The 25,813-nt window shown below is 48.1% G+C and overlaps 1 protein-coding gene across 2 annotated transcripts; it reads right to left on the reverse strand.

The window, feature by feature from the left end:
- Positions 1–21,963: 21,963 nt before the first annotated feature.
- Positions 21,964–24,139, reverse strand: s100a1 (S100 calcium binding protein A1). 2 transcript variants are annotated; one of them, XM_040166079.2, is made up of 3 exons: positions 24,011–24,139; positions 22,446–22,623; positions 21,964–22,242 (listed from the first exon to the last, which is right to left on the reverse strand). In XM_040166079.2, the coding sequence occupies exons 2-3, from the start codon at positions 22,584–22,586 to the stop codon at positions 22,069–22,071; spliced, it is 315 nt and encodes a 104-aa protein (XP_040022013.1). In that variant the 5' UTR covers positions 22,587–22,623; positions 24,011–24,139; the 3' UTR covers positions 21,964–22,068. The 2 variants fall into 2 exon arrangements, with proteins under 2 accessions (XP_040022013.1, XP_040022011.1); XM_040166077.2 differs by having other exon boundaries at positions 23,579–24,031.
- Positions 24,140–25,813: the final 1,674 nt, after the last annotated feature.

A 25,813-nucleotide genomic window follows, 5' to 3' on the forward strand; every position in this document is an offset into this window, starting at 1 on the left:
GTTGTCTTCCAATAACACAAACGCCCTAACACACACACACACACACACACACACACATGCAGCGTCCCCTCCTCCTCTTCTCGCACACACACACACATTTCAATCGTCACATCAAAGTGTCATGACTACAGGGCTCGGAAAGACTAAATACAGTTTACCTTTGACTCTCGGCGGATCGGCTTCCTCTGCACTCGCACACAACTGGAAACGCACACAAACTCACACCACGTTGCACTGCGAGGACACTCGTTGACAGAATGCGTCCCGCGGCCCTGTAGATCGAATCAAACGCCCTCACTGTCCCCACTGTGGTCCTCACAAAGACAGTTGCACAAGTATGCACACACAGGTTGGTTACGTGTTGCTGGCAGTTAGTTAGTTAGTTAGTTAGTTAGTTAGTTAGTTAGTTGTCTTTAACATATTCGCTGGTGTCCGGTTCCTCTGGTCAGGGTTGGGTGGCGCGTGCTGCTATACCATGACTCCCCTGACAACGCTCAGCTTACCGGTGTTTACATCTGTGTGTGTGTGTGTGTGTGTGTGTGTGTGTGTGTGTGTGTGTGTGTGTGTGTGTGTGTGTGTGTGTGTGTGTGTGTGTGTGTGTGTGTGTGTGTGTGAGTGTGTGTGTGTGTGTGTGTAATCCTCCACTTTGCAAGCACAAACAGGGAGACACACCAAGGAAGGTTTAGGGTGCAAACGGTAAATTTCAGTGAAATTAGTATTTTCTAAAGTTGTCCTCGTAGTGTTTGTTGTTAAAATGATTTAATAAATATATGAAAGTGGAGATAAAACAGTGCAGTTTGTTGTAGCTCTGATGGCTTTGAATGAAACCTTTGAAGGCCAAATGGACCCCGGACTGGGAGGATGTCCTTCCATGGCCGACGTCTACGAGATGGCGTTTTGTTTTGTCACCTCCTTTTAATACTTTCCTAATAATTCCAGGTGAAAGCATCAGGACAAGCAGGTGAAAATACGCGACGCGTCGTGAAGAAGATGCGGTGAAACGATGTCACATTAACGATGAGGAAGCAGGTTACACAACGCCGAGCTCTCACAGGGTTTCACCACAACATCACGGATGTCAGATGTCGTCTCTCCTCGCCGCGCCCTCGCGGCGCACGTGCAAAGACAAACACAGCGGTATTCAAAAGCACATTACTAAACAAGAACTTTTAGTTACACTCTCACCGTTCAAAGTGATGTAAGTGCACTGCAGCGCAGGTTTATTCTGGGTCGAGTGAAATAAAAATGAAAGGAATAAAGTACAAAAGATCAGATGTTGATCAATTAAATTATATACGATGGATTTTTGTAAATATTTTATGTCAATAAGAAACATGGATTTTGAATAAAGTATTGATATGTATTCATTGTTGTATATTAATACATATACCTTTATTTACTCAAACGGGACAGGCCTCAACAGCCCATGAATAACGTATTTATTACATTATTTATCTGTGTCTGAAAATGACTGAGCCTTCATTTTTTATGGAAGTAAATAAATAAATAATATATTTTAGAAACCTGCATTATAAAGTTGAGGCGCTGGGAGACACAGACAGGGAATGGAAGTTGGAAAATACAGAATTTCACTTTCAGCGATGAAACGGACACACAAATAATTCCAACATGGCCGCCAGAGGGGACGTTCACATCTATAAGTCAATAAGTGATAATCAATATACTGTGTTGCTACAGATTTTCTAGCAATTCATTCGTTGGGGTTTTGGGTCAAATGTCAGAGTGTGAATTCCCAAATGTGTCATGAGGGCAAACGCTCCGACATCACGCGAGATGTTTTTGTCTGGCTCACACACACGCACACACACACACACACACACACGCACACAGCAAACAGCGCTCTAGGAAACAGTTCGTAAACATGTTGACGTTGCGCTGGCCAATCAGAGCGCAGGTCTGTCACACGCAGACGCAGGTGGTTGCGTGCTGTTGTCACACACACACACACACACACACACACACACACACACACACACACACACACACACACACAGAACGGTTAGCCACTGGTGGTTCCCAGAAACAAACCCAATCACATGGAGATGAAAGATGAGGCCCTCAGGACACACAACACACATCTTCTATAACTGTTACTACCCGACAGACAAAATGCTGCTTCCAGTTACGCAATCATCTGCGGCGCACGTTTCTCCTCGCGGGACTTTTTCAAGCTGCTGATTATCACGTTTAATCAAACCTTTCCTTTTCCGTCGACCGCATTCAGCGCTGTGATTTTCAGGCCGGGAGAACCATGATTACCAATAACAGACATGATTATTTCATCTCTTTTCAGCAGGTTTGGAGAGACCAAAACACAGCGGTTGCGTCATCCCGAAGTGACTCAGATGAGCAGCTTCCTGTGAGCTGATATCGTGGTGCCGGCCTACAACATGTCATTAGCCTCAGTAAGAGCACCGCGGGGTCGTATCATCGCTCGGGCACAACCGTCATCAGACGTGGGGAAGGAGTTGAGGAGGCAACAGAGGTACAAACCATGAAGCACCCTGTGTCACCCGTCAAGCTGTCTGTGTGTCTGAATTCAAATCAATGAAATCCTCAGCAACCTCATGTGTCTCCATGTGTGATAGTTTACGGAAAAATGTTTTTTTTTTAAGAAGAAGGCCTCCAGTTTGACAGATTTCCCGTCGCAATGTTGTGGTTTTATCATCCTATGAACCCTCACAGCGTATTTGGAATTGTGAGGACGGACGTAGAGGCGCTGCGTAGCGCCGCCCTAAAGCGTCCCCTGCTTTATGGTCTGTTTGACTCTACACGGACCATAAATTACTAAATGAACATCATGTTGTGTTGAAGAAGACCTGAAACTAGAGACTGAGACCATGAACTCTTTTTTTTTACAGTGGGAATAAATCAAGAGAGAAGTAGAGTCATTTCCTCATAGACGTCTATGGGAGCAGAGGAGTCGCCCCCTGCTGGTCACTACAGAGAAGTAGAGTCATTTCCTCATAGACGTCTATGGGAGCAGAGGAGTCGCCCCCTGCTGGTCACTACAGAGGAGTAGAGTCATTTCCTCATAGACGTCTATGGGAGCAGAGGAGTCGCCCCCTGCTGGTCACTACAGAGAAGTAGAGTCATTTCCTCATAGACGTCTATGGGAGCAGAGGAGTCGCCCCCTGCTGGTCACTACAGAGAAGTAGAGTCATTTCCTCATAGACGTCTATGGGAGCAGAGGAGTCGCCCCCTGCTGGTCACTACAGAGAAGTAGAGTCATTTCCTCATAGACGTCTATGGGAGCAGAGGAGTCGCCCCCTGCTGGTCACTACAGAGAAGTAGAGTCATTTCCTCATAGACGTCTATGGGAGCAGAGGAGTCGCCCCCTGCTGGTCACTACAGAGAATGCAGCTTTAAGGCGTCGGCTTCCGTCAGCAGAACCGAAGGGTGCTGGATGTGACATGTGTGCACAGTGCGCCGCTTCTGTGTTGTGTGTCGGCGTGTGTCCTTGGTGGGAGATGAGTTGTGGGAAAAAGGGGGATTTCTGCCCAATCCCACTCACGACTGGCGACCCTTAAATCAGTCAACGCTTTTGGCCCCCGGGGTCAGGGCAAAACCCGATTGGATGAAAACCCACTCTCCCTATCCGTCTCTCCTTGTCAGTGTCATTTTACGCCATGAGGTCAGAGGGATGATGAGAAAAAACAGAGGGAGGGATGAGGGAAACGTAGAGTAGAGATGGAGGGAGCACGATGTTCTATTTGCTCCCTCCATCATCGCTCAAACACACATCCAAAGAACAAAATCCAAAGGGGGGGGGGACGAGGAGAGAAGATTGCCACAGAAGTCGGTGAAAGGAAAAGGTGAGAGGAGGAAGGAGGAGGGAAGACAGATGCCATAAATAAGATGGAGGGATGGTCAGAACATGCCAATGGCGAGGAGAGAGGGGGCAAGGAGTGAGGGAGGCACGCGAACGTCACGTGATCATCCCTCTTTGACTGACAGGTTGCTTAATTAAACAAGGAGCCTGTTGTGCAGCAGGAAGGAATTCAAAGGAAAACAAAGAGTCATTAACTTTCGCCTGATCATTAGTGAGTCTGTCTGTCTGTCTCCAGGTGTGGCTTCTCCCCCCCCCCCCCCCCCCCCCCCACGCCCACACCCCGTATCAGCTGTCAGACCGGCTGACTCACCTGATGGATGTCTGGCTATTAATGATTCACACACACACACACATGTACAGTAAACACGAAGCTGCACCCACATGTGGGGAAATTAATTGCTTATTGCTGCACGGCGAAGGACAAAAACACACACAGACACAAACACAAACACGCACACGCAGATTAAGGGCATTCCCGCGAGCGCGTGACTCAGCGTCTGCGAGCCGCACGGGCGCAGACTGAGGAATGTAAACAGCGGCGGTTGCTGGTTCGGATCCCCGCGGAATGTGAGAGGCCAGCGGCCCTCTGGCCCGTTCGCCCTGCAGCGCGTCCTGATCTCTCTCTCTCTGTGCAATCCGACAAACAACATGTTGTGGAAAGAAGCTTCTCCACGTGACGGTCTCCGGGCCGGGGTTCACTCGAGAGGTACTTTGTGTTTCACTCGAGTGTTTTTCCATTTGATTGCACTCGATTCTTCCATCCCATCCCGGGCCGCAGCCGACTTGTTGCTTCTCTTCGTTCACCTGAAAGCTTCAGAGACGTTTGCATTTGTCTGTGAGTCAGGAGGAGACTTTAGCGAGAAGCTAACGTGGTTGTTTGTGTCTCTTGTGTCCGTTGCCGGCTCAGTGGGACGCTTCGCTCTGCACTTATTTATTATAATCAATAAGGTGCGTTTGTCCGTATCGTCTCTTAATAAAGAATAAATGATGAATTACGGAGCAGACGTGGGGATGATGAGAAAACCAGAACTAAATGAAACCGATGAAGACGCAGCTTCACACATGTGTCTTTGATAACATTTATTACGGCCCTGTTCCCTTCAGCAAGGAGCACGCTGCTAAATCCTCATTATCGTCATTAAAAAGATCGATTCCACCTGTGTTTACCGGCTCTGAGCCGTTCAGACGACTTCTATTCACCAACTATTCATCAACTTCTTCCTCACTCACATACGAGGATCAGAGAAAGTGCTTTTTTTACCAAAACAACACAACAACACTTTGAGTAACGTTGTGCCCGAAAGCAAATAGCTGCTCACCAGAAACACACTGAAACCCTCCCAGTAAACAGTCTCCATTTACTTCAGTACATTGTGAACGCTCAGTGACATGCAGGCGAGTTGGGGGAGGAGAGGTGGGGGGGGGGCAGTCTGGTTGGTTTTCCTGTGTGTGCGTTTTTGATGCACTTGTGCGTGTGTGTGTTTTCCCACTCATTCATTCCCATCCCGCTGATGCAGGTGCTTCAAGTCCTTCATTCACAAAAACAGGCTGTGGCGGGTGGAGGAGGGGTGGGGTGGGGGGGTTGGGGGGGGGGGCAAAGGAAGGATGTTGCACTTCAGCGGAGCAAAGAATGGACGCATTGTGTCTCACGACGGCACATTTCTCACACTTTTCTCCTTTTTTCTCAAGTGGCCTCGAGCGGCTCGCGTTCACAATGTTGAGAAACGGCGGCTGAGTTGACTTCCACTCATTAACCCGATCGGGGGCCACGTTCAGTCAGCAGTCAGCAGCTGGAGACACGGGGGGCACTTCATCGTGCAAAAGTGAGAATAAAAGTAACGCCGGCTCAGACTCTCTGAACGCCGTGTAATCGTTGCTGAGCCCCAGAGGTCACCGGGTCTTTCCTTCCTCATTGTTTCAAGTGTTTCCTCTTGACAATGTTGCAGTCAAATAAGTGCTTCTTCTTCGTACACATTTCATTAATAAATGAAAATGTTTTGCCGTTGCTGCTGGTTGACGGGGGCCTTTAGGAGACAGAACCGACGTCCAGATGTTGAACCACGATTCCCAGCGAGCCATTTGTTTTTCCAGCTCTTCATGTAATTGAGTGTGAAATGTCCCTAATGACTCTGCGTTGACTCACACACAAGCACCCGGTGGGATTTACCCAACGTTACCTGGAATCATGCTCGTTTCTTCCAATCCATTCCTCAGAGATGACTCATCGGTGTCCCAACGGGCGCTAATCCCCGACCATTGATCTCTCTCTCTTCCTCCACACCTTGGCCGCTCATGGACCACATTGCCCCCCCTCCCCCGCCCCCCCCCCAAACACCCATACCTGAGTCACCCCTCCCCCCGCGGTGACCACAGCCCGAGCCGCCCGGCTCAGCGGCCTCGGGCCCGCAGGCGCGCTAGCTTAAGCTAGGCTAAGCTAACAATAGCCCCGAGGATTACCCTGTGATGAAACGGTGGTTTGGAGAGTAATTAGGGTATTTCTAGCGTATTTACCCCCCCCCCCCCCCCTCCTTTCTTTTTGATCCACACGGATTGCTTTTGGATGGTTTCGACTCGGTGACTCGTGTGCGGTCAGACGCCACGGATAGCAAAACGTGGGATTAGCTAACCGGGGTTTGTGTCGTCGCTGGATTGTTAGCGGTGGTGTGATTTCTCTTTAAATGACTTGTGAGCTTCTATCGCACACACACACACACACACACACACAAATAGAATAACTGATTCATACACGGGGCTAAATAAAGCGGCAAACATCTGGTTCCATGTCTTGAAGATCTGTCGTGTGACTGAAGTCGTTTTAACTAAAGAGGTTGTTTCACAATAACCACAAGTGATATTAGCAGAGGAATGTGAGCTCACACCCAAATAAACACATTAACACATAACTTCTGTTCCTGTATAATTGGAGCCAAATAATAAATAAATGCACATGTTAAAGTTGGGGTGGCGACTGGTGGCAGACGAGAGGAGATGTAACAGAAAACACCTGAAAGGTCCATTTGCTGCTTTCAATCGGCTTGTCTTTTCTAAATAACAATACAGATATTAAATAACTGGTAATCTGCATCAAACCTTAACAGCAAAATAATGAAGCTTGGAGTCAATAGCAAAAAAGTGCTTTTATACTAATGTTTTGTGCTCTAAACGGTTTAATCAGGTGGTTCTGTGTTCCAGTACAGGACGCGTTTACATTGCAGCTGCAGAGAAAAATAAATACTACATGTGTTTTTCTACGCTTCATTTTTTCCTGCTCAGTTTACTTGTACAATTGTATACTTTTTGAATTATAACAACAACCTTCAGTGCTAAAAAGAACATCTTTATCTTCATCTTTATCTATTTTTATGTATAGCTACCTAGGAATTTCTGGATGTAGGCCTCTATGCATAGATGTATTTAAAAAATCAACACTATTCCCTATTGTTCAACAAGATATGACATGTACAAGATAGTAACATTTGAACAGCTGGCAAAGACAAATACGTCAATGATTTTATCAGCATTCAGGCTTTGACTGGTGGGACAGAAACTTAACCCAACTCAAAGGAACACCTTTAATGGTATCTCACTGGTGTTTATCAGGGGATGGAGTTCCCACTGTAGTCACATGATACCAGAGCTCCTATCGCTCTCAGCATGTAGTTTCTCCAGCGACGTGTTGACCCTCAGCGGCCTTTCTGAGGTAAACTGTTGAACAACCTGACATACTTTAAGAGGGCTTTTATTGTGAAAGGTGAGGTGGGGAGCAGTGGCTCCTTTGTTGAAATAAGAGAAATAAAGTTGATAATCGAGCGCGTGTGTTTGAGGTATTTGGAGGGTGAAAAAGCCCTTTAATATGTGACAATGGAGTAAGTAATGAACCCAAGCGATCACAATGATGTCGGCCCATTTCACAGTATGACCACAAACCATCAACCTGATGAGTTCAGAGGAGAACAAAAACATCTGTTTGGAAGGATGGTAACACACGTTAACACACACACACACACACACACACACACACACTCACTCATGGCAGACGTGTGGTCATGATGGAAGTCGGTTTGAGGGATCCATTCTGTCCGACCATCCTTCCTCATCCTCAGCTTTGACTCAGATCCACCTTGTGTGTGTGTGTGTGTTTGTGCGTGTGCCTGTGTGAGTTTTTGCATGACATTTTTAGAAAGTGAGGACATTTGGTCGCCTCCTCGGCCCTTCAAAGAGCCGCGTGAGGGCGGGGCCTCGGTTACGGGGTCACGGTTTGGTCTGAGGGTTCAAGGCCCGAAGGTAATGTAGTATTTTGTCCGCGAGTGTCGCCGCAACTTCAGCGCGAGCGCGTTTTCTCCGTGTGCGGCAGGTCAGAAGATTCCTTTCTACTTTTTTTCGCTTTGAAGTTTCCATCGAAACGGTCCCACTTCTCCGCTGCGCACGCACACAAACACAGATGCAAACACGCGCAGATGTTGCGAAGGCACTCACTCACCAGGCCGATCAAAAGACACGCACACACGCGCGGCAGATGGCGCACACGCAGGCACACGACGCGATGTGTGCGTCTGATAGACGGGGCCCGTGAGCGGGCGCGGAGGAGGAGCTCCGGGTTGTGGGTCGGGTGTTTTGTCGCTGCAGGATCCTGCAGACACACAAACATCCCGCGGCAGTAATTACCCGTCTCCGCCGACGCTGGCGACTGACGGGGGGGCCCTCTCAGCCAATCACGGGCCGGGGAAAGGGCCCGATGGGTGTTTCTTTTGGTGATCACGACAAGGGTCGTCGACCTCACGTTTGAGGCGTTTCATTTCAAAATAAAACAGATCAAAGCAGAGGATGCAGTGGTTTCCTCCGGCTGTTTTCGTCATGATGAAAACATCGGTGTGACGCTGCAGAAATCGGAGGATCGCGATCGTTTACTGTTACTTATGTGAGTATTAAAAAACGAATGCTCTGCAGTTTGTAGATGCCGCTGTGCAATCCAGGAAGAATAAAGACAGCAGAAGCCCACGAGGCGGATGAGGCGGATGAGGCAGATGAGCTAAAATAGAATAGACTGCATTTTGTGCCCCGAGTAAAAGGAGAAGTCAACGTTAAATTAACCGTACTTGACGCAACGTCACAATTATTTTAACACAAAGCATATTTTTTTCCACAACCTAAACACAACTGAGTTCTTTTTTTTTCTTGAAGGCGTGGCGTGTAAACGCCGGGAAGTAACTGTCGCACCCAGGTACCTAAAGCTCGACCCGCATCAGAGCGGCACCGAGCGGCGGGCCAGAGAACGAGGGAAGCGGCGAGCTCGACGCCGGAGAGAGTGACCCGCCGACGCCTTTGTTTACCGACGTCAACAGGAAGCGCACGCGGCCCGCAAAGGAAAGGATTCGGCCCTTTGAATGTCAAGGCTGTGAGAAAAAGTGGGCTTCAAGCTGCACTGTGTGTGTGTGTGTGTGTGTGTGTGTGTGTGTGTGTGTGTGTGTGTGTGTGTCACCGTGTTGTTGCCATGAGGCACCTGCTGCCTTTCTTTTCAAACCACCAGTAAGGGTCAGAAAGAAGAAATGAATACACGGATGTAATGTCATGTGACTTTACGGGTTTAGTGAAATCCCCCAACATGTGGGTCTCAGGCCCCCCCCCCCCGAGAGGGGGTCTGCGAACGGATGAGCCGGGGGTTCACCTCCATCCGTTGCACAGGTACAGCTAGAGTAATGTGTTTCCATGGGAGGCTGCGTGGCGTAGGAGGCGGAGCCTGGGAGGAGGGAAGCGCCGGGTCGCCGGAGTGAGAAGCAATGCAACCGTTTCTAATGTTTCATGAGCTTTGATGTGCACACGTGTGCCCAGCCGTGATCATACAAAACAGACACACACGCAGAGGAGTTATGGATGTATACACATGAGCATGTGTGTGTGTGTGTGTGTGTGTGTGTGTGTGTGTGTGTGTGTGTGTGTGTGTGTGTGTGTGTGTGTGTGTGTGTGTGTGTGTGTGTGTGTGTGTGCACGCTCTGGAAATAGCTCTGAACAGGAAGTCTAAATCCAGCCTGGACCAGGAAGAAAAGTGTGTGAGAGGAACAAACAAATCAGGAAATCCTAACACCCCCGCACACACACACACACACACACACACACACACATACACAGATCATCCTGATCCCCTTTATTGTGTCTTTGTGTCACATGCCGATATTTGATTTGTATCTGATTTAATATTGATCACATTTCTCTGTTTACCTCACGAGGTGCCTTGTTTTGGAGGGCGGGGGGGGGGGGGGGGGGGGGGTTATATTTACATATGAAGATAATGCAACAACACAATTAGTTCCAAAGGGGATTTCCTGTCTGATGAGTTTGGGATGAGAGGACAAACAAACACACACACACACACACACACACACACACACACACACACACACGCAGACACACACACACACACACACACACACACACAGAGCGTCCGCTTCCAGCCGGCTCTCAGTAAACGTCTCTACAGTCGGAGCAGCATGGACGCACAAACATCTCATACGGAGTCAGCAGCGCTCTGTGTCATGATGGCACACACACACACACACACACACACACACACACACACACACACACACACACACACACACACTGACAGAAAAGAGGAAGTAGACTTCTTTATTTCCCTGAGGAACTGTGTGTGTGTGTGTATGTGTGTGAGACAGGTTCTCAGGCCGGCCGGTACTTCCTCCTCCTCCTCCTCCTCCTCCTCTTGCTCTTCGTCCTCCTCTTCGTCATCTTTTGTCGTTTGTTCCTCCTCCAGCTGGACTCCAGACAGGAAACAGATGCCGCTCCCCCCGCTCTTCCTCCCTTTTCTCTTCCCCCTCTCCTTTTTCATCTCTCTCCCTCTTCCTCTTTCTCTCCTCCTCCCTTCCTCCCTCTCTCCCCAAGTCTTCTCCCCTTTCTCTTCCCCTCCATCTCTTTTCTAACTTTTATACCCTTGTTAATTTTTTCCATCTTCTCTTCCTCCCCAATCTGCTTGTAATCTCTTATTTTTTCTTCGTCCTTCTTTATCTCTTCTTTGAAACTGGACTTGTTTTGGGGTTTTTTTATTGGTTCAAAACACTTAAGATAATTGAAATGTGACAGATGAAAACAATTACAGAGTAAATGCCGTACGTTTAACATTCAGGATGAATTACTGTCGGCATCGCGGGTCATTGTTAAACCTTTTATCTACATACTATTACTGCATAGCATCACATATTCCATATTCTTAATAAAAAATGGAATCACTCTTAATGAACGGACAACAGCTGTCGACCGGTACCTGAAAGAGGAAAATCGAACAAAACAGAATAAAAATAACAAAAGCAAAATGCTGAGACGGTTTGAGTGAAAATCTGACGAAGGAAGAAGGAACTTTAGAGGAAACGGCAGACGAGGACGAACAAGTCGTCTTGGTAACTGCTGCTGTGTGTGTCTGTGTGTGTGTGTCTGTGTGTCTGTGTCTGTGTGTGTGTCTGTGTGCTGGTGACAGAGAGAATGTGTGCAGTGTGTGTCGCCACCTAGTGTTTATGCGGATACTGCAGCTGCAGATAATAAACATTATTGATGCTCGTTTCCCAGTCGGACGTCCAGGTGAACGTTCAATACCTGGATACTCAGTGTGACACTCGGTGTGACACTCGGTGTGACACTCAGTGTGACACTCGGTGTGACACTCAGTGTGACATCATCCTTCATGACGTCATTTGTCGCTGTGCTCGTTCTCCTCTCCCCAAAAGATCAGCCGTCAAAAGGTCTGATGGTCGCGACGTGTCAAACAAGGGAACATTGGAGAATTAAGAGGCACATGAGGAAAACCATGCAGATGTTACCACTTCCCTCACAGAGGATCCGTTTCGGTTCCTTTGTGCAGCCTGATTCACTCCAGAGGCTCCTAAACGGCGACTCTGTGAGGGGCCACAGTCTTCTTCTGCTCCAGGGTTCAGTAGGAAACCTCCGCGTCCCCGAGTTAAAGATCCGTCCCAGCTGGCAGGAGAAGGTCGTGTTGACCTTTGCGTTGCCTCCTTGGTTTGTGGAGTGAGTGAGTGAGTGAGTGAGTGAGTGAGTGAGTGAGGGGGGGAGGGAGGGGTGAGAATGAAGCATCTGTTTGAGGGAAAGTGCAACTCGGCTCTGTGGAATTGAGTCAGAAATGTCGAATCAATTTGTTTCACAGAATTTGTGTCTGACTTTACAGTCTCAGCGTTTGACTTCATGCTTGGAGGTGTGTGTGTGTGTGTGTGTGTGTGTGTGTGTTGGTGCAGAATTTCAAATGTTTGCTCTGAACTCCACGACGGAGCACGACTCCAAAACGTCGGGCTGGACGAGTTGGTATCGGCAGCGCCGCGTTGCTACCGAGGCCCGCCTTCATTCCCACTTGACCCCTGGAGGTCAGAAGCATGCGGAGTGACGCAGAGGGGTCTCCCTCAGCCCGTCGCCCAGGTGCTGCTACCTGCGCAGGTGTTTGGAAGTGAGGTGGAAAGACTTCACACTGCCTTGGGGGGGGGGGGGGGGGGGCTCTGTTTGCCTGACCCTTCCACGCCCCCCCCCCCACCCACGCTTTCGTACGCATTAAACCGCTCATACGCTCATCGACAGAGCGCCGAGGTGGGAGTGAAACACGAGTCGAACCTAAAAACAAGAGAAATCAGTTTTTAAAGATCGAAATCTGCAGCTTCCTGCAGCCTTTTTCAAACGTATTGTGTCTTAAGCAACAACCGGGGTCGAATAACCTTTGTTTGTGCATGTTGCCAGACGAGGACAAGGAACACTGGGTTGAGTGCTGGGAGATGTGGGAGGGGGGGGAAGGGGGGGATGTCTGGATTTATGGTGCCGTGTAATCCTTCCAGTAAAACCGGTCCAGGGTAACTACTACAGTTTAACTCAACATCTGAATGAATCAGAGTTTCCAAGTATCCCGCTCACAGCCCGCCTCCTCTGCTGACACACACACACACACACACACATGCACGCACACGCACACACACACATCCTCTCCCGGAGCCACAGTCAGAGGAAGCAGCCGGGAGCTGTGGGCTGCTCTGAATTATCATCCAGCGGTGGTTGCTGTGTGCTGGATGTTCCGTGGATGCTGCTCCTGTCGCCCTGAACCCTCGTCTACCTTTTAATTAACATCCTCCCTCTTTGTCTCATCCTGTTTTTCCCGTCCAGCTCTTCCACGCCAAGTCGTAAGCAATCGGTGACATCAAGCGAACCCCCCCCACCCCCCGCTTGCTCAGTCGCCTCCACGCCGTCCCGTCGAACCAGACGAAGGATGTTACACTTTCTCCGCTTTGTGCCTGCGAGGTCGGCGACTTAAAGTTGAGCGTTTTTCTGCTAATGATGCATTCTTTGCTCTGTGCAGGCTGGATGTCTGAGGCTCGTTAGCGGCGGCGGCTCACGCGTTTCCCGGCCATGTTTGAGTCTGCAGATTTACACAGAGCACTAATCTAATCTAGTCCCGACCTGAAAGGCCTTTGGGTTTTTTTTATAGTGCAGCTAATAAATAGGAGACTTTCAGACCACAACGTCTGCTTTTGATGTTGTCTGAATCACACACGATTTCTGAGAATCAATTCGTCCGACCACACGACATTATTATACATTATGACCGTATAAGGTCATTTCCTAATATCATGTTGCGCAATACATTTGAGATCAGAGCTGCTCCAAAATCAGCAACACAGCGTCTGATTGGATGAAGAATCCCAGGTTTGACTTTGCGCAGTGATTGGTCTGTTTGGATGGGAGGTGCAAAGGAATCAATGAGCATAACAAAACGATATATATATATATATATATATATATATATATATATATATATATATATATATATGACATCAGAGGTTGGTTTTATTTCAATAACTTAATAAAACATTCATTATGTTGAAATATTTGATAAATATAAAAATATATACAGTTCTCTATTTTGGATGTGAGCATATGAAGCCCCCCCCCCCCCCCTCCTGGTGTCGGGGTTACCTGCTGGTCATCTCAGGGGCCAATCACAGCACTCATACATCACGTCTTTGTTAGGAGGAAGTCATTAGGGTGGTGCAGCGACCCAGCCTTGACCCCACTGAAGCTGCATTAAAAAACCCGACCCCGGGGGGTCAAGACGGGGGGAGGGGCTCTGAGTTGGCCTCAGCCAATCACAGAGGACCTGGACATGCAGCCGTACAGGACAGATTCTGAGGTTTCCTATGTGTGTGTGTGTGTGTGTGTGTGTGTTCCACCAGTAACTCTTATTCTCTCACTAAAGCTTAACATTTAAATTCCTAATTGGATTTGGCACATTTTCACAGTTGAAAATACCAACTGTTGTGGATGCATGTTCTTGAATACATGACTATTCTGTACTTGCTGCTTCCTCTCGGAACAAAGAAACGAGTTGTACAGTTTTTCAAGAATACACCCTTTGATTACATTTTGTACAAATTCATTTCTAAAATTAACCTTCTTCTGACTTCTATCACCGTTCATACTGTTTTCACAATGCGTTACGCTAAAACATAATAACATGTAAGACCAACCCCGTCATCAATATTCATTTGAAAGTGTGTTTCGCTGTTTGCATTCTGCTTTTCAAGGACTTAAGGATCATTTATTGGCAATGACTGTAGTCATAATCAATTTATGCTACACGAGGAAAGCATGAGCCAACACATTGTCTTCTTTCTTGTAAAAAAACACAAATTAAACTCACCACGTCCTCAGCAGCGTGTACTTATTCCGTTAGCCGTTAGCCGTTAGCTTTCCTTTCATCCACTCCCTGTAGATTTATAAATGTAAACGACAGTATTTCAGAATTTTACAATATTTCTTGTTTTTTGCCGCTTAGCACCTCTGGACCTTGACCTTTGACCTTTGACCGGTGTCTTTCTGTGGCGTGGCGGTGGACCCGTTGCTGGTACTCACTTTCAGCGGACGAGCCGATGCTTCGCCCTTTGGGTGTCTGTTTGATTGACAGGAGGCGTAATGTGGCGCCGGGGCGTCCCCGTCCTTTACCCCCCCATCTCCCCTCTTCACCTCTCCTCTCAACTTCCCCTGCCCGGATCCCCTTTCTGGAGGTCAGAGGTCATTCATTAGGATGCCCTCCATTCCTGATGATACCCACATATACAGAGAGTGTGTGTGTGTGTTATAACCGACACAGGACTCGAGCAGGGGTTGTGAGGGCCGGAGAGGGTTGACAGCTACCATCAGTCTTTAAACAACCACACACACACACACACACACACAGACGCACACTTTGTCCCCGGGGGCCGTGGTGTCCTCACGTTGCCCTGAAAGGGAGTTCAGCACTGACCGGTCACGCTGATGACAGAAGATGTGACGCCGCATCGGTTCATCGCCTCAAACCGAAGCGTCTAACACTCAATCAGGTGTTTGTTTCGTGTTTAAGTCCTCACGTCTCTCTTTCCGAGCTGGGAACGATGGCTGCGGGTTGTCAGCTCACCGGCCTGCGTCGGGTGGACGGAGGCCGACGGCAGCAGACTGGCGGCACTGGGCGGCTCCCAGTAGGAATGCACTGAAATGTGTGAACCAGGGAGGTGCCGCTGGAAACAGGCTCCCAGTCCGCCGTCTCCTGTGGGCAAACAAAGGTGCAAACGTCTTCATTCCCAGTGAGGACGAGAACGTCTTCATTCCCAGGAGGACGCAAACGTCTTCATTCCCAGTGAGGACGCAAACGTCTTCATTCCCAGTGAGGACGAGAACGTCTTCATTCCCAGGAGGACGCAAACGTCTTCATTCCCAGTGAGGACGCAAACGTCTTCATTCCCAGTGAGGACGCAAACGTCTTCATTCACAGTGAGGACGCAAACGTCTTCATTCCCAGTGAGGACGCAAACGTCTTCATTCCCAGTGGGGACGCCGGGTGCTTTTGATGAGAAGAGCTTCTGTGTGTTTGGACGCGACGCCTCCATTGGTCACCGACCAAAGAGCCCGTTTCCTCAGAAACAAGTATGTTTCATCGTTTGGTCAATAAAAGGAGTTCGATCATTTTAGGAGGAGGAGGATGAGGAGGAAGAGGAGGATGAGGAGGGGGAGGAGGAGGAAGAGGGGGAGGAGGAGGAGGAGGAGGAGGAAGAGGGGGAGGAGGAGGAGGAGGAGGAGGATGAGGAGGAAAAGGGGGAGGAGGAGGAGGAGGAGGAGGAGGAGGAAGAGGAGAAGGAGGAGGAGGAGGAGGAGGAGGAGGAGGAGGAGGAAGAGGAGGAGGAGGAGAAGGAGGAGGAGGAGGAGGAGGAGGAGGAAGAGGGGGAGGAGGAGGAGGAGGAGGAGGATGAGGAGGAAGAGGGGGAGGAGGAGGAGGAGGAGGAGGAGGAGGAGGAAGAGGAGGAGGAGGAGAAGGAGGAGGAGGAGGAGGAGGAGGAGGAGGAGGAGGAGGAGGAGGCCGGTTATTTTAATGCGCTGATTAAGCAGCTTAGTTTCTGCCTCTTAACAGAATTGCGTAAAAATGTTTTTTTTTTCATGGCCCTAAAAAACTGAGGAACACGACGGTTTTAAACTTTGGCAGCATTCCTCACAGTCCATTCTGCCCCTGAGCAAGGCATTCGAACTCTGACAGCTCAATGGAGCTTTCCTAGCGGCCTCGGTAGCGAATAAAACCGTTTAAAACATGAAAACATTTCCGGTAGAATACGTATCTAACCGTCCTTTTATCTTTCACACACGCATGAATCACTCCGTCAGTACGGCCCGCTCAGGGTTTTGCCCCCTGGTTGAGTAATCCTGAGTGACGCTGTGCACCCGACACTTTAAGTATAGCCTTCCCGTGTCGTCTTCTTCTTCTTCCTCCTCCTCCTCCTCTTCTTCTGTGGTTGCACGGCGCTGCGCTGCATTGTCTGGGCCCAGTGTGACAGTTTGATGAGCCATTAGTCGACATAATTTATCTTTGTGTTCTCTCGGCCTGCAGACTCTCTGTCTGCTGCGGGCGGCGGGCCTTTGTCCTGGCTGCACACACACACACACACACACACACAGGTATAAATGCATACACAAACCACGGAGGAGTCATACTCTGACGTGTTTGGGTAGAAGGCGCGGCGTTACAAAGTGTGAAAAGTTCAAAGATTATGAAAAGTGGCAAAGAGGGAGGTCAACGGAAGATGCGTCAGGCTTCCGTGTTAAAGACGTGAGCGCCACACGTGTTCACCGCCGATGTGATCACTCGCAGAAGCTTTTTAAACAGCGCCACGTGATCACAAACTGGAAGTTTAGAAGAACAGTGCAACAACTCAGTTGTCAGATTGCGCCTCCATGTGAAAAAGTTACATAACTTCTGTATTGAAGTCAAATTCTGCAGCTGTTCCGGACAAAAACTCAATCCTTTGCTTCCTGCCAAGAAGATTCGTTTAGAAAAACTCCAATGAGGCAGAATGTTCCGTTTTTCTGCTGGACTTTGGGACGTGGTGAAGGATAGATGAGGCGATCTGGTTTGGGGGCAGATTGTGACCTCTGACCTTCGGGGGGAGATCGAGCAGCGGTCACGGCGACGACAGATCCTTACAGAGATGACACGCTACTCAAACTATGGAATCGACTTAGTTTGAAACAATTTCGGGGTCAGTCGGCGGTTCTATTGTCACCGAATGGAACTGTGCTGTTTTGTCTACCACTTGCGAACGAGAGCTTGTGAAAACGTCCACATTGTCCACCCGTCTTTTGTCCAGTTATCACCTCTGAGTGGACATGACACGTTTCACGCGCGGTGGGTTTCTTTTGAATGCGTGCACCTGCTCCGAGAGGAAAGAGGGAGCCGAGGAGACGAAGATAAGAAGCGTACAGTCAATGTTGGGCACATCTGGGATTAGTCTTAACCTTTCTGAAAAGGGTTAATAGCCGACGAGGCAACGCTCGCTTCTTTCAAGTTCGGAGCGCGCATTCTTCCACAGGCCCCGCCCCCTCGCTTCTCACAGCTGGGACACAGTGAGGGGAGCGGCGAGGGGCCCGTCTGCCAACCCCCCCGGCTCGATAAGAAAGGTGAGAGGTAAACATTGACCCGAGTCCTATCGCCGCTTGTCCAGGTCCATCCTTCACAGGGGAAACTGTGCAAACAGCAGGGGACGCACTGATAACTCTCTTTCACTCCGGGCCGTAAAACGTTGAGTATCGCCTGATAGCGAGGACCAGACCCCTCAGCTCAGGGTCCTTGTACCGAACAACATCAACACATTCCGCCTCCCACCTCTGAGCGTCTCATCCATTCACCCGTCCATGATCAGGGGTTTGATGTGAGAGAGCTCTGATTCGAAGTGTGCTTTTTGGTACTATTGTTTTTTAGGAACTACTCTAAGGCTCGTTTCTGCTGCTGGACGTGTGAAAAACAAAGCCCCGTCGCAGCAGGAAAGGCGGAGGTGGCCGGGTGTTGTTGGGTCGCCATCAAACCTCTTGGTAGGAAGGTGGAGACCGACAAATAGTATTAGATGGTTTCTTGTAACCGTGACCACTGACTTTTCCTGTCACATGACGGATTAACATTGAAGTGTTGCTGGTGTTCAGGTGTATATCTGGATACCAGGTAATATCAGGTCAAAGACCCGTTGTTGAAAGTCCTGATTGGCCACTTCAGACTGAAGACTGGAGTCGGAGAAGACCTGTTCGACCAGATCTTTTTGACAGTTGACAAATGAATGAAACGTTTCTAAATAGCTCAAATGTTCTCAAACGATATCTGATGTGTTACAAGATTGCGTCTCGACCAATACGATCCGACTACTTACCTGCATTCCACCACAGCCTGCTGGAGTACGATTGAGTGAGAAAGCGTCTTTAAGCGGCATCATCTGTAGTGACCAGCAGGGGGCGACTCTCTGGTCCCACAGAAGACGACTCCACTTCTCCCTTGATTTATTCCCTCAGTAAACATCGTAAACATGAGTCCATGGTCTCAATCTCTAGTTTCAAGTCTTCTCCACTACAGCATGAGGTTCATCTTCAGTCAAACAGACCATAAAGCAGGGGGACGCTTTAGGGCGGAACTACGAGCAAGTGTCTACAAACCAACTGGTGACGCGATGAAGACTTTGTCCACTTCCTCTATGCGGCCTGTCCGTAAACCACAATGCCTCCTAAAACAACGTCTTCGCCCACACTGAATGCGTTCATCCGTTCATAAGTCCATTCATCTTGTCTTGGTCTTCACCAAGTACCTTTTATCGCTGATCGCTGCGTTGCTCTCGGATGGAAATGCTGTTGCCGTGTGAAGTGCAGGTAAGACGACACGTGTTTCCGCTCTGTTTGCTCTCAACTTGTTGCTTCCAGTCCGTACGTTTCATGATCCCGTCTACGTATTTTCAAGGTTTAATTTAATTATTTTTATTGAATTCCTAGTCTAGACAATGAGTTCAAACTGAACCAGAGAGAATTACCAATGTGGACGTCTTTTGGGGCCCTCTGCCATTTTTAAAGTAACAATCACTCCTTTAAAACTGTTCCCTTGAAAAAAAGACTGTGCTCAGTTCCATTAAAAGCTCAAACCGAGAGCCTTCTTCAGCCCTGTGGGACTGGAGGTGTAACCAGCGAGCAGCTCCAGAGGCAGAAGAGTTGCAGGGAGCCGGGAAACCCAAACTGGGAGGATGAAGATGAAGCAGTAAAAGCACAGAACAAGGTTCAAACAAGAGAAGAAAGCTGATACGAGATGACCCGTCTGTTAATGGCTAACTGGATCGGTACACGTGTAGACAAACACGGCGCCCTCCTACACCGGCTTCCCCTGTAAGCAAACATATGTGCACATAAAGAGGCATTTGTGCACAAATACATTACCAGAAGAGAGAAACGTTGCTCCTCAGAATTCTGTCTGTTTCACTGACATTGCTTCAAAGTATTCTATTTGAGTCTATGTGATCGATAAAAGTTATAAAAGTCGCCTCCAGCCGCCTAGGGCAGGACTTTGAGTTATCGACCCTGTGTAGGACGATTGGTTTCACACATACGGACAAAGCTTTATTACCCCATCATGTCAGAGAACACACACTCGTGCATGCGTGTGTAAACACTTTCTAATGAACACCAACGTCAGGATATTGAATCTATATATACATACATATATATGTATATATATGTATGTATATTATGTGGTCTGCACATGCAGTCTGTGAACCAGGAAGCGCTTCAGGTGGGCACATTTATTCATCTCTGTCTTGGAGGAATTCACAGAAGAAAGACGAGCTGGGATGCTGGCAAGGTCTTTAGCTTAGAAACAGACTTTACCATGAGGGGGGTGGGGGGGCAGAATGCCCCCCTTTTGGAGAACAAGCCTGTCAGATATGCATGCATGAGAAGCTGCCTCGTGCTGTGCTATCTTGTAGAACAACCAGAGGTCCGTACCTGCCTCCCCTGCTGAGAGTCTCTGCAGCTGCCGGGACTCACGCAGCCCCCACGCGACCGGCTGGGCCGCACCCCCACCCCCCTCCTGACTGGCACGACTTGCCCACTGAATTCCTGGCAGAGTTATTTGCTTTTCCAGTGTCTTTGTGGTATTTCTGGTGGGTTGCGAAAGCTTTGAGATACACCACCTGATCTCCAGTCAAGTATGAAGTTCAATAAACATCGATGGGAATTCTGACAAGAGCCTCCAAGAACATCAGTATGGAAGGTGAACTTCTCATCTTCTGTTGGATGTAGCCAGATATTTTCCACATGCATCCATTCAACATCAAACAGTGAAGAGCCTCTGTGGCTCTGTGAGGTTGTTGTGAGGTCTGTGTCGCCTCCTGCTGGTCGGACATCGCAATGTGTTCATTCATCACAGGGCAATTTACCAGAGGAAAGGTTGAGCACAAAATATTGTTTCCTTCCACTTTTAATCTCATGATTTCACTTATGAAAGTTTTGGTATCAGCCTGTCGTTTGCCCCGCCCCCCCCCCATTGGGGGCGGGACATCATCTCCACAGAGTGCTGCAGGGATCCTCCTATTGGATGATGCACCATTAGAGAAATTAAGCTCTGTGGCAAACAGGTTTATGAGGCTTTATGTTCCGCAAGATAATCTTCACATATAAACACATTTTTCAGACAAATTACCAACATTTTTGAAAATATCCACTTTCTGCCTAACTGAGCTGCAGAAATGTCCATCTGACAAGCTGCTGTTGCATAATTGAGCCCTGTGCTTCGTGTCTCCAGACAGCATTGTGCGAGGTCCTGAGGCTGCACTGAACCGTAAATGCTGGTTCGCTGTGTGTGTGTGTGTGTATTGATAAAGACAAAGGGTGCGAGTTTCTGCTGCACCAAGAGCCCCTCTCTGCCTCCTGGAGGTTCATCTATTCAGGGTAAAACGTCAGGATGCTGAACTCTGAGAGAAGCTTGCAGAAGTGTGACATTTCAGGGGGATGGAGAAACTCATCTCTTACATTAAATTGAATAAAGAACAAATCTCCCTTAGTGTTGGATTAGAATACACATACTGTCAGGACATACACATCTCAGCCAATTATCTCTGCATACACACAGGACACCTCAGACTAATTATGTTATACAGACTGTCAGCTTGTAGCCCCGCCCTAAAGCGTCCCACTTTATGGTCTGTTAGAGACCTGTCAATCATAGTAAGCCCCGCCATAAAGCAGCCCTTGCTTTACGGTCTGACTGAATGGAGCATAATTCACTAAATGAACATCATGCTGTATTGGAGACTTGAAACCGGAGAAGAAGCATCGGCTTCACTTAGCAGACCTGGAGGTTCTCAAACTACACTAAAAAAAATAAAAAGATAATTCTAAGTGGAACTCCGACCAGTTTCTCTTTTAACTAAAATCTAATCTCTAAAGCAGTGACTAACAATACATGATCGATGCTATTCGTCGCATTACTTTAGAACACTGCACAGTTTGATAATTAATGCCACTTTGAGGGCCCATATTGAGTTTCTCCAGACTGCGTTGTGTGCGGTCCGATAAAGGCTTTTAATCTGAAAAGCTTCTTCGTGGGGAGTCTCACATGTCTGCGCTGCAGAAGTCCAACAACAAGTCAGCATCCTCAGTGACAGTTTCATGCGTTTCTCAGACAACTAAATGTTCAAGAACACGTGATTAGATTTTAATACCACTTTGGTTTAGATTTTTTTTAGAGTCAAGGCCTGAACCTCCTCAAGACTGTTTAGAGACCAGACGGGTGAGCGGATGAATTCTTTATTGAGACTGATGACCACAAAGACAAAGCGGCGGGTTTCTACGATTAGGGTTAATGTCTTGAATGATTTGTGTAAAGAGGTTATTGGTTAGACTTTCTTGGCGGCTTTGCGGGAGCTTTCGACGGCGTCGATGAAGAACTCGTTGCAGGCGACGGTCAGCGCGGCGACCAAGACGACGAACTCCTGGAAGTCCACCTCCCCGTCCTGGTTCTCATCCAAGTCGTGCATGATCTTCTCCACCACACAGGGGTCCTTGCTGGCCTGAAACAGAAGAATCATTTTTAAAGAGCAGATTATTATCGCTCCCCCACTCAATCTTTAGTGTGTTGTATCAGAATGAACTTCTCATATGGAGAAGGAACTGGTCTTTCGCGTCCAGTGACGAGACCTAAAGTCTTACTGTAAGATGACATTAAAACAAATATTCTGCAAGTCCTGTTTCTGGCTTCGGTCTGGATTCTCACCGACAGGAAGTCAGCGAGTTCCCCCTGCAGAAGGTTCTTCAGCTCCCCCCGGCTCAGCTTGTACTTGTCCCCTTCTTTCCCAGAGTAGGAGTGGAACACCGCGATGAGGCCCTCCATGGCGGTTTGCAGCTGGGTAGCCATTGTGCGGTCAGAAAAATCAATGCTTAGAAGTTAGTTTCTGCAAAAGGAAAAAGAAAATTTCCGTTACTGTTTTGACCAAACGGAGTAGATTTGTCTGCAGAGGACAATCAAATGTTTCAGTGCAAGAGGACAAGTAATAACTGCAGGAAGCAGAGAGGTTACTTTGAAGGTCAGACGGGTTTTTATGTACCGACAACTTCCTGCAAATGGAACAAAAGATTGACATGGAAGTTATAAGTGACCTGCTGCCGCTTAGATTCACCCTGAGGAACAATGAAACGGTTTTGATCTTTAAGCTGCACTTTACAAAAGGTTTAACCTGATAAACTAATCGACGCCTGTCAGAGGACGTGCAGTTGTTTCAAGCAGCGCGGGAAAGCAAAGGCTGCATGTTTCAGTCTTCGCAATAAGTTAAAATTGCATTTAATATTCATATAGTTTAATGCAGGAATTAAATGTTGGTCAACAAAAAGTCAGTTTGGAGAAAGATGCACAAAACTTCTTAAAAATATGGAAAAGTATTTTGTCATAAAGGTCTGAGGCCATCCATCCCTCGTGGTACCAACCTGCTGAAACTTCATTCGCTGCTGAACAGTCAAGTGACCAGAGGCACAGTTTGTCCATCAGCATTCACAATGCCATGATCCGCTTTGTGAAGGACCAGCATGACCTACCAGCTGTAACTGGAGAACGCATCCCACTCAGGAACCTAAAGTTCTTTAAATCGTCGCATTCCCTCCTAAATGCATTTATTATTCCCATGACACAAGAGACCGACGAAGTTGAAACGGTTAAATCCAAACAAAATATCCAAACTTAATCCTCCTTCCCTTTCACTAAAAAGACACCAGAGCTGGAGGGGGGGGGGGACGCTGAGTCATTACACCGCCACCCTCGATGAACCAATGGAGCACGAAAGGACAGACCTCCTGCAGCTTGCACACGTTACCTTACATGAACTACACCTCAAGAGGAGAACGGTCATATTTCACCTTTTGGGATATCTGGTCGTTTGGGTCGACACCGGATTGTCTGAGGAGGCTCGTCCGTTTGAGGGGACACGTGTCTGATTAAAGGGAGACGTGCCGTCATTAATTGTCCGATTGAAGGGAGACGTGCGGTCATTAATAATGCAGCGCAGGCGTCACAGTGAGCATGAACGGTCTCTGCAGACCGAGAGGAGAAAGTGCTCCATCACGCGCCCTCAGTCAGGCTCCATGACGTCCGTTACTCATTCACTGCAACCGGGAGCTGATTAAACACCTTTCAAAGGCTAGTGTCAATCAACGGAGGCTCAGGCTAAAGCACGAACTGTTTAACCAGACTGCAATTATATGACAACAAATAAAAAGAAAAAATGATGAGAACTTCATCCTGGTCGCTAATTAATTTCTTGTTCTACTTACAAACAACGCGGGACTCACCTGAATGCTGCTGGTGGAAGTGGCTCCAGTTCTCATCTCATGAGTTATATGCGCTCCTCTCACCTGTGTGCAAATGAGCGTGGATCTGGTAAGCTCCTCCCCCTGGACCGCTGCACAGGTGGGCCGCCGGGCCATGTAAGGCAATCACAGGCGCTTTACTGCCGCTGGTCCCAACTTTCACCTCACATGGCAGGAGAAGCGAGGCTGTGGCCAATAACCCAGCATGTTCAACTCCTGCTACGGAGATATTCAACACACACGGACTGATCCCAATCACACCGTCCACAGGTGTTAACTCATCCGTGTAATTTAAAGAAAAGTATTTTATTCTATCGTCTTTGACACACATTGCTATTTGATATTTTATCTTTGTTTGATTTCATTTTCAGTAATTTGAAGCGAGCTTTACATATATAATTCACCAGGTGAACATGCTAGACCAAATGCAACATTGTTACACAATATATATATATATATATTTATATATATATATATATATATATATATATATATATATATATATATTAAATGCCTCTAGGGATTAAGCAGGCGAAGGCCGGGCTTCTGGGAGAATTCAAAGCGGTGGGGTTGATTTACATCAGTATCTCCAGATCACCAATATAAATGCTTTATGGACATTTGCATGCTTCCAGTTAAAGACCTAAGTGCGTTTGATACACGAATGCAAAAGAGAAAACAGTTGCAGTAGTTATGAGATCATCTCAATTTCCCTCTCAGGGCAGAAAGGTGAAACATGACCTCAGACAAAACTCTCACAAAGCAGCCTGTCCCGGATTCTGTCTCCCCCTACACAAGCATTGTGATGATCCGCTGTCTCCAGTGTTCACAGACATCAACACCTCCCTGGAGACATGCCACGTACCAGCCTGCTTCAAGGCCTCCACCATCATCCCTGTCCCCAAGAAGCCCAGGATCACAGGACTCAATGACTACAGGCCCGTCGCCCTGACCTCTGTAGTCATGAAGTCTTTTGAACGGCTAGTCCTGTCCCACCTGAAGTCCCTCACCGACCCCCTCCTGGACCCCCTGCAGTTCGCCTACAGAGCCAACAGGTCTGTGGACGATGCTGTCAACATGGCCCTCCACCACATCCTCCAGCATCTGGACTCCCCAGGAACCTACGCCAGGATCCTGTTTGTGGACTTCAGCTCTGCTTTCAACACCATCAACTCTCCCAGCTGCACGTACCCGACTCCACCTGCAAGTGGATCACTGATTTCCTGTCTGACAGGAAGCAGCACGTGAAGCTGGGGAAACATGTCTCAGCCTCTCGGACCATCAGCACCGGTTCCCCCCAAGGCTGCGTTCTTTCCCCTCTGCTCTTCTCCCTGTACACCAACAGCTGCACCTCCAGCCACCAGTCCGTCAAGCTCCTGAAGTTTGCGGATGACACCACCCTCATTGGACTGATCTCTGGTGGGGACGAGTCCGCCTACAGGTGTTGTTTCCGTTTCCTGGGCTCCATCATCACCCAGGACCTCAAGTGGGAGCTGAACATCAGCTCCATCACCAAGAAGGCTCAGCAGAGGTTGTTCTTCCTGAGGCAGCTGAAGAAATTCAACCTGCCAAAGACGCTTCCAGCACCCTGCTGCAAGCTAAAACGATTACTTATATTTATAGTTGGACTGTTAATTTACAGATATCTTTATTTTTACAGTGTTTTGTACATACTTTTAAAAAAACAGAAAAAGTACTGCAAGAAAAGTTATTTTCCGTAAAATGAGTATATTTTTTACAGTGTGGCCCTTTTCTTGCCCCAATACAATGTTTCCAACTGTTACA

This window comes from Gasterosteus aculeatus, chromosome 20 (genome assembly GCF_964276395.1).
Source record: "Gasterosteus aculeatus chromosome 20, fGasAcu3.hap1.1, whole genome shotgun sequence".
NCBI classification, from domain to species: Eukaryota; Metazoa; Chordata; class Actinopteri; order Perciformes; family Gasterosteidae; genus Gasterosteus; species Gasterosteus aculeatus.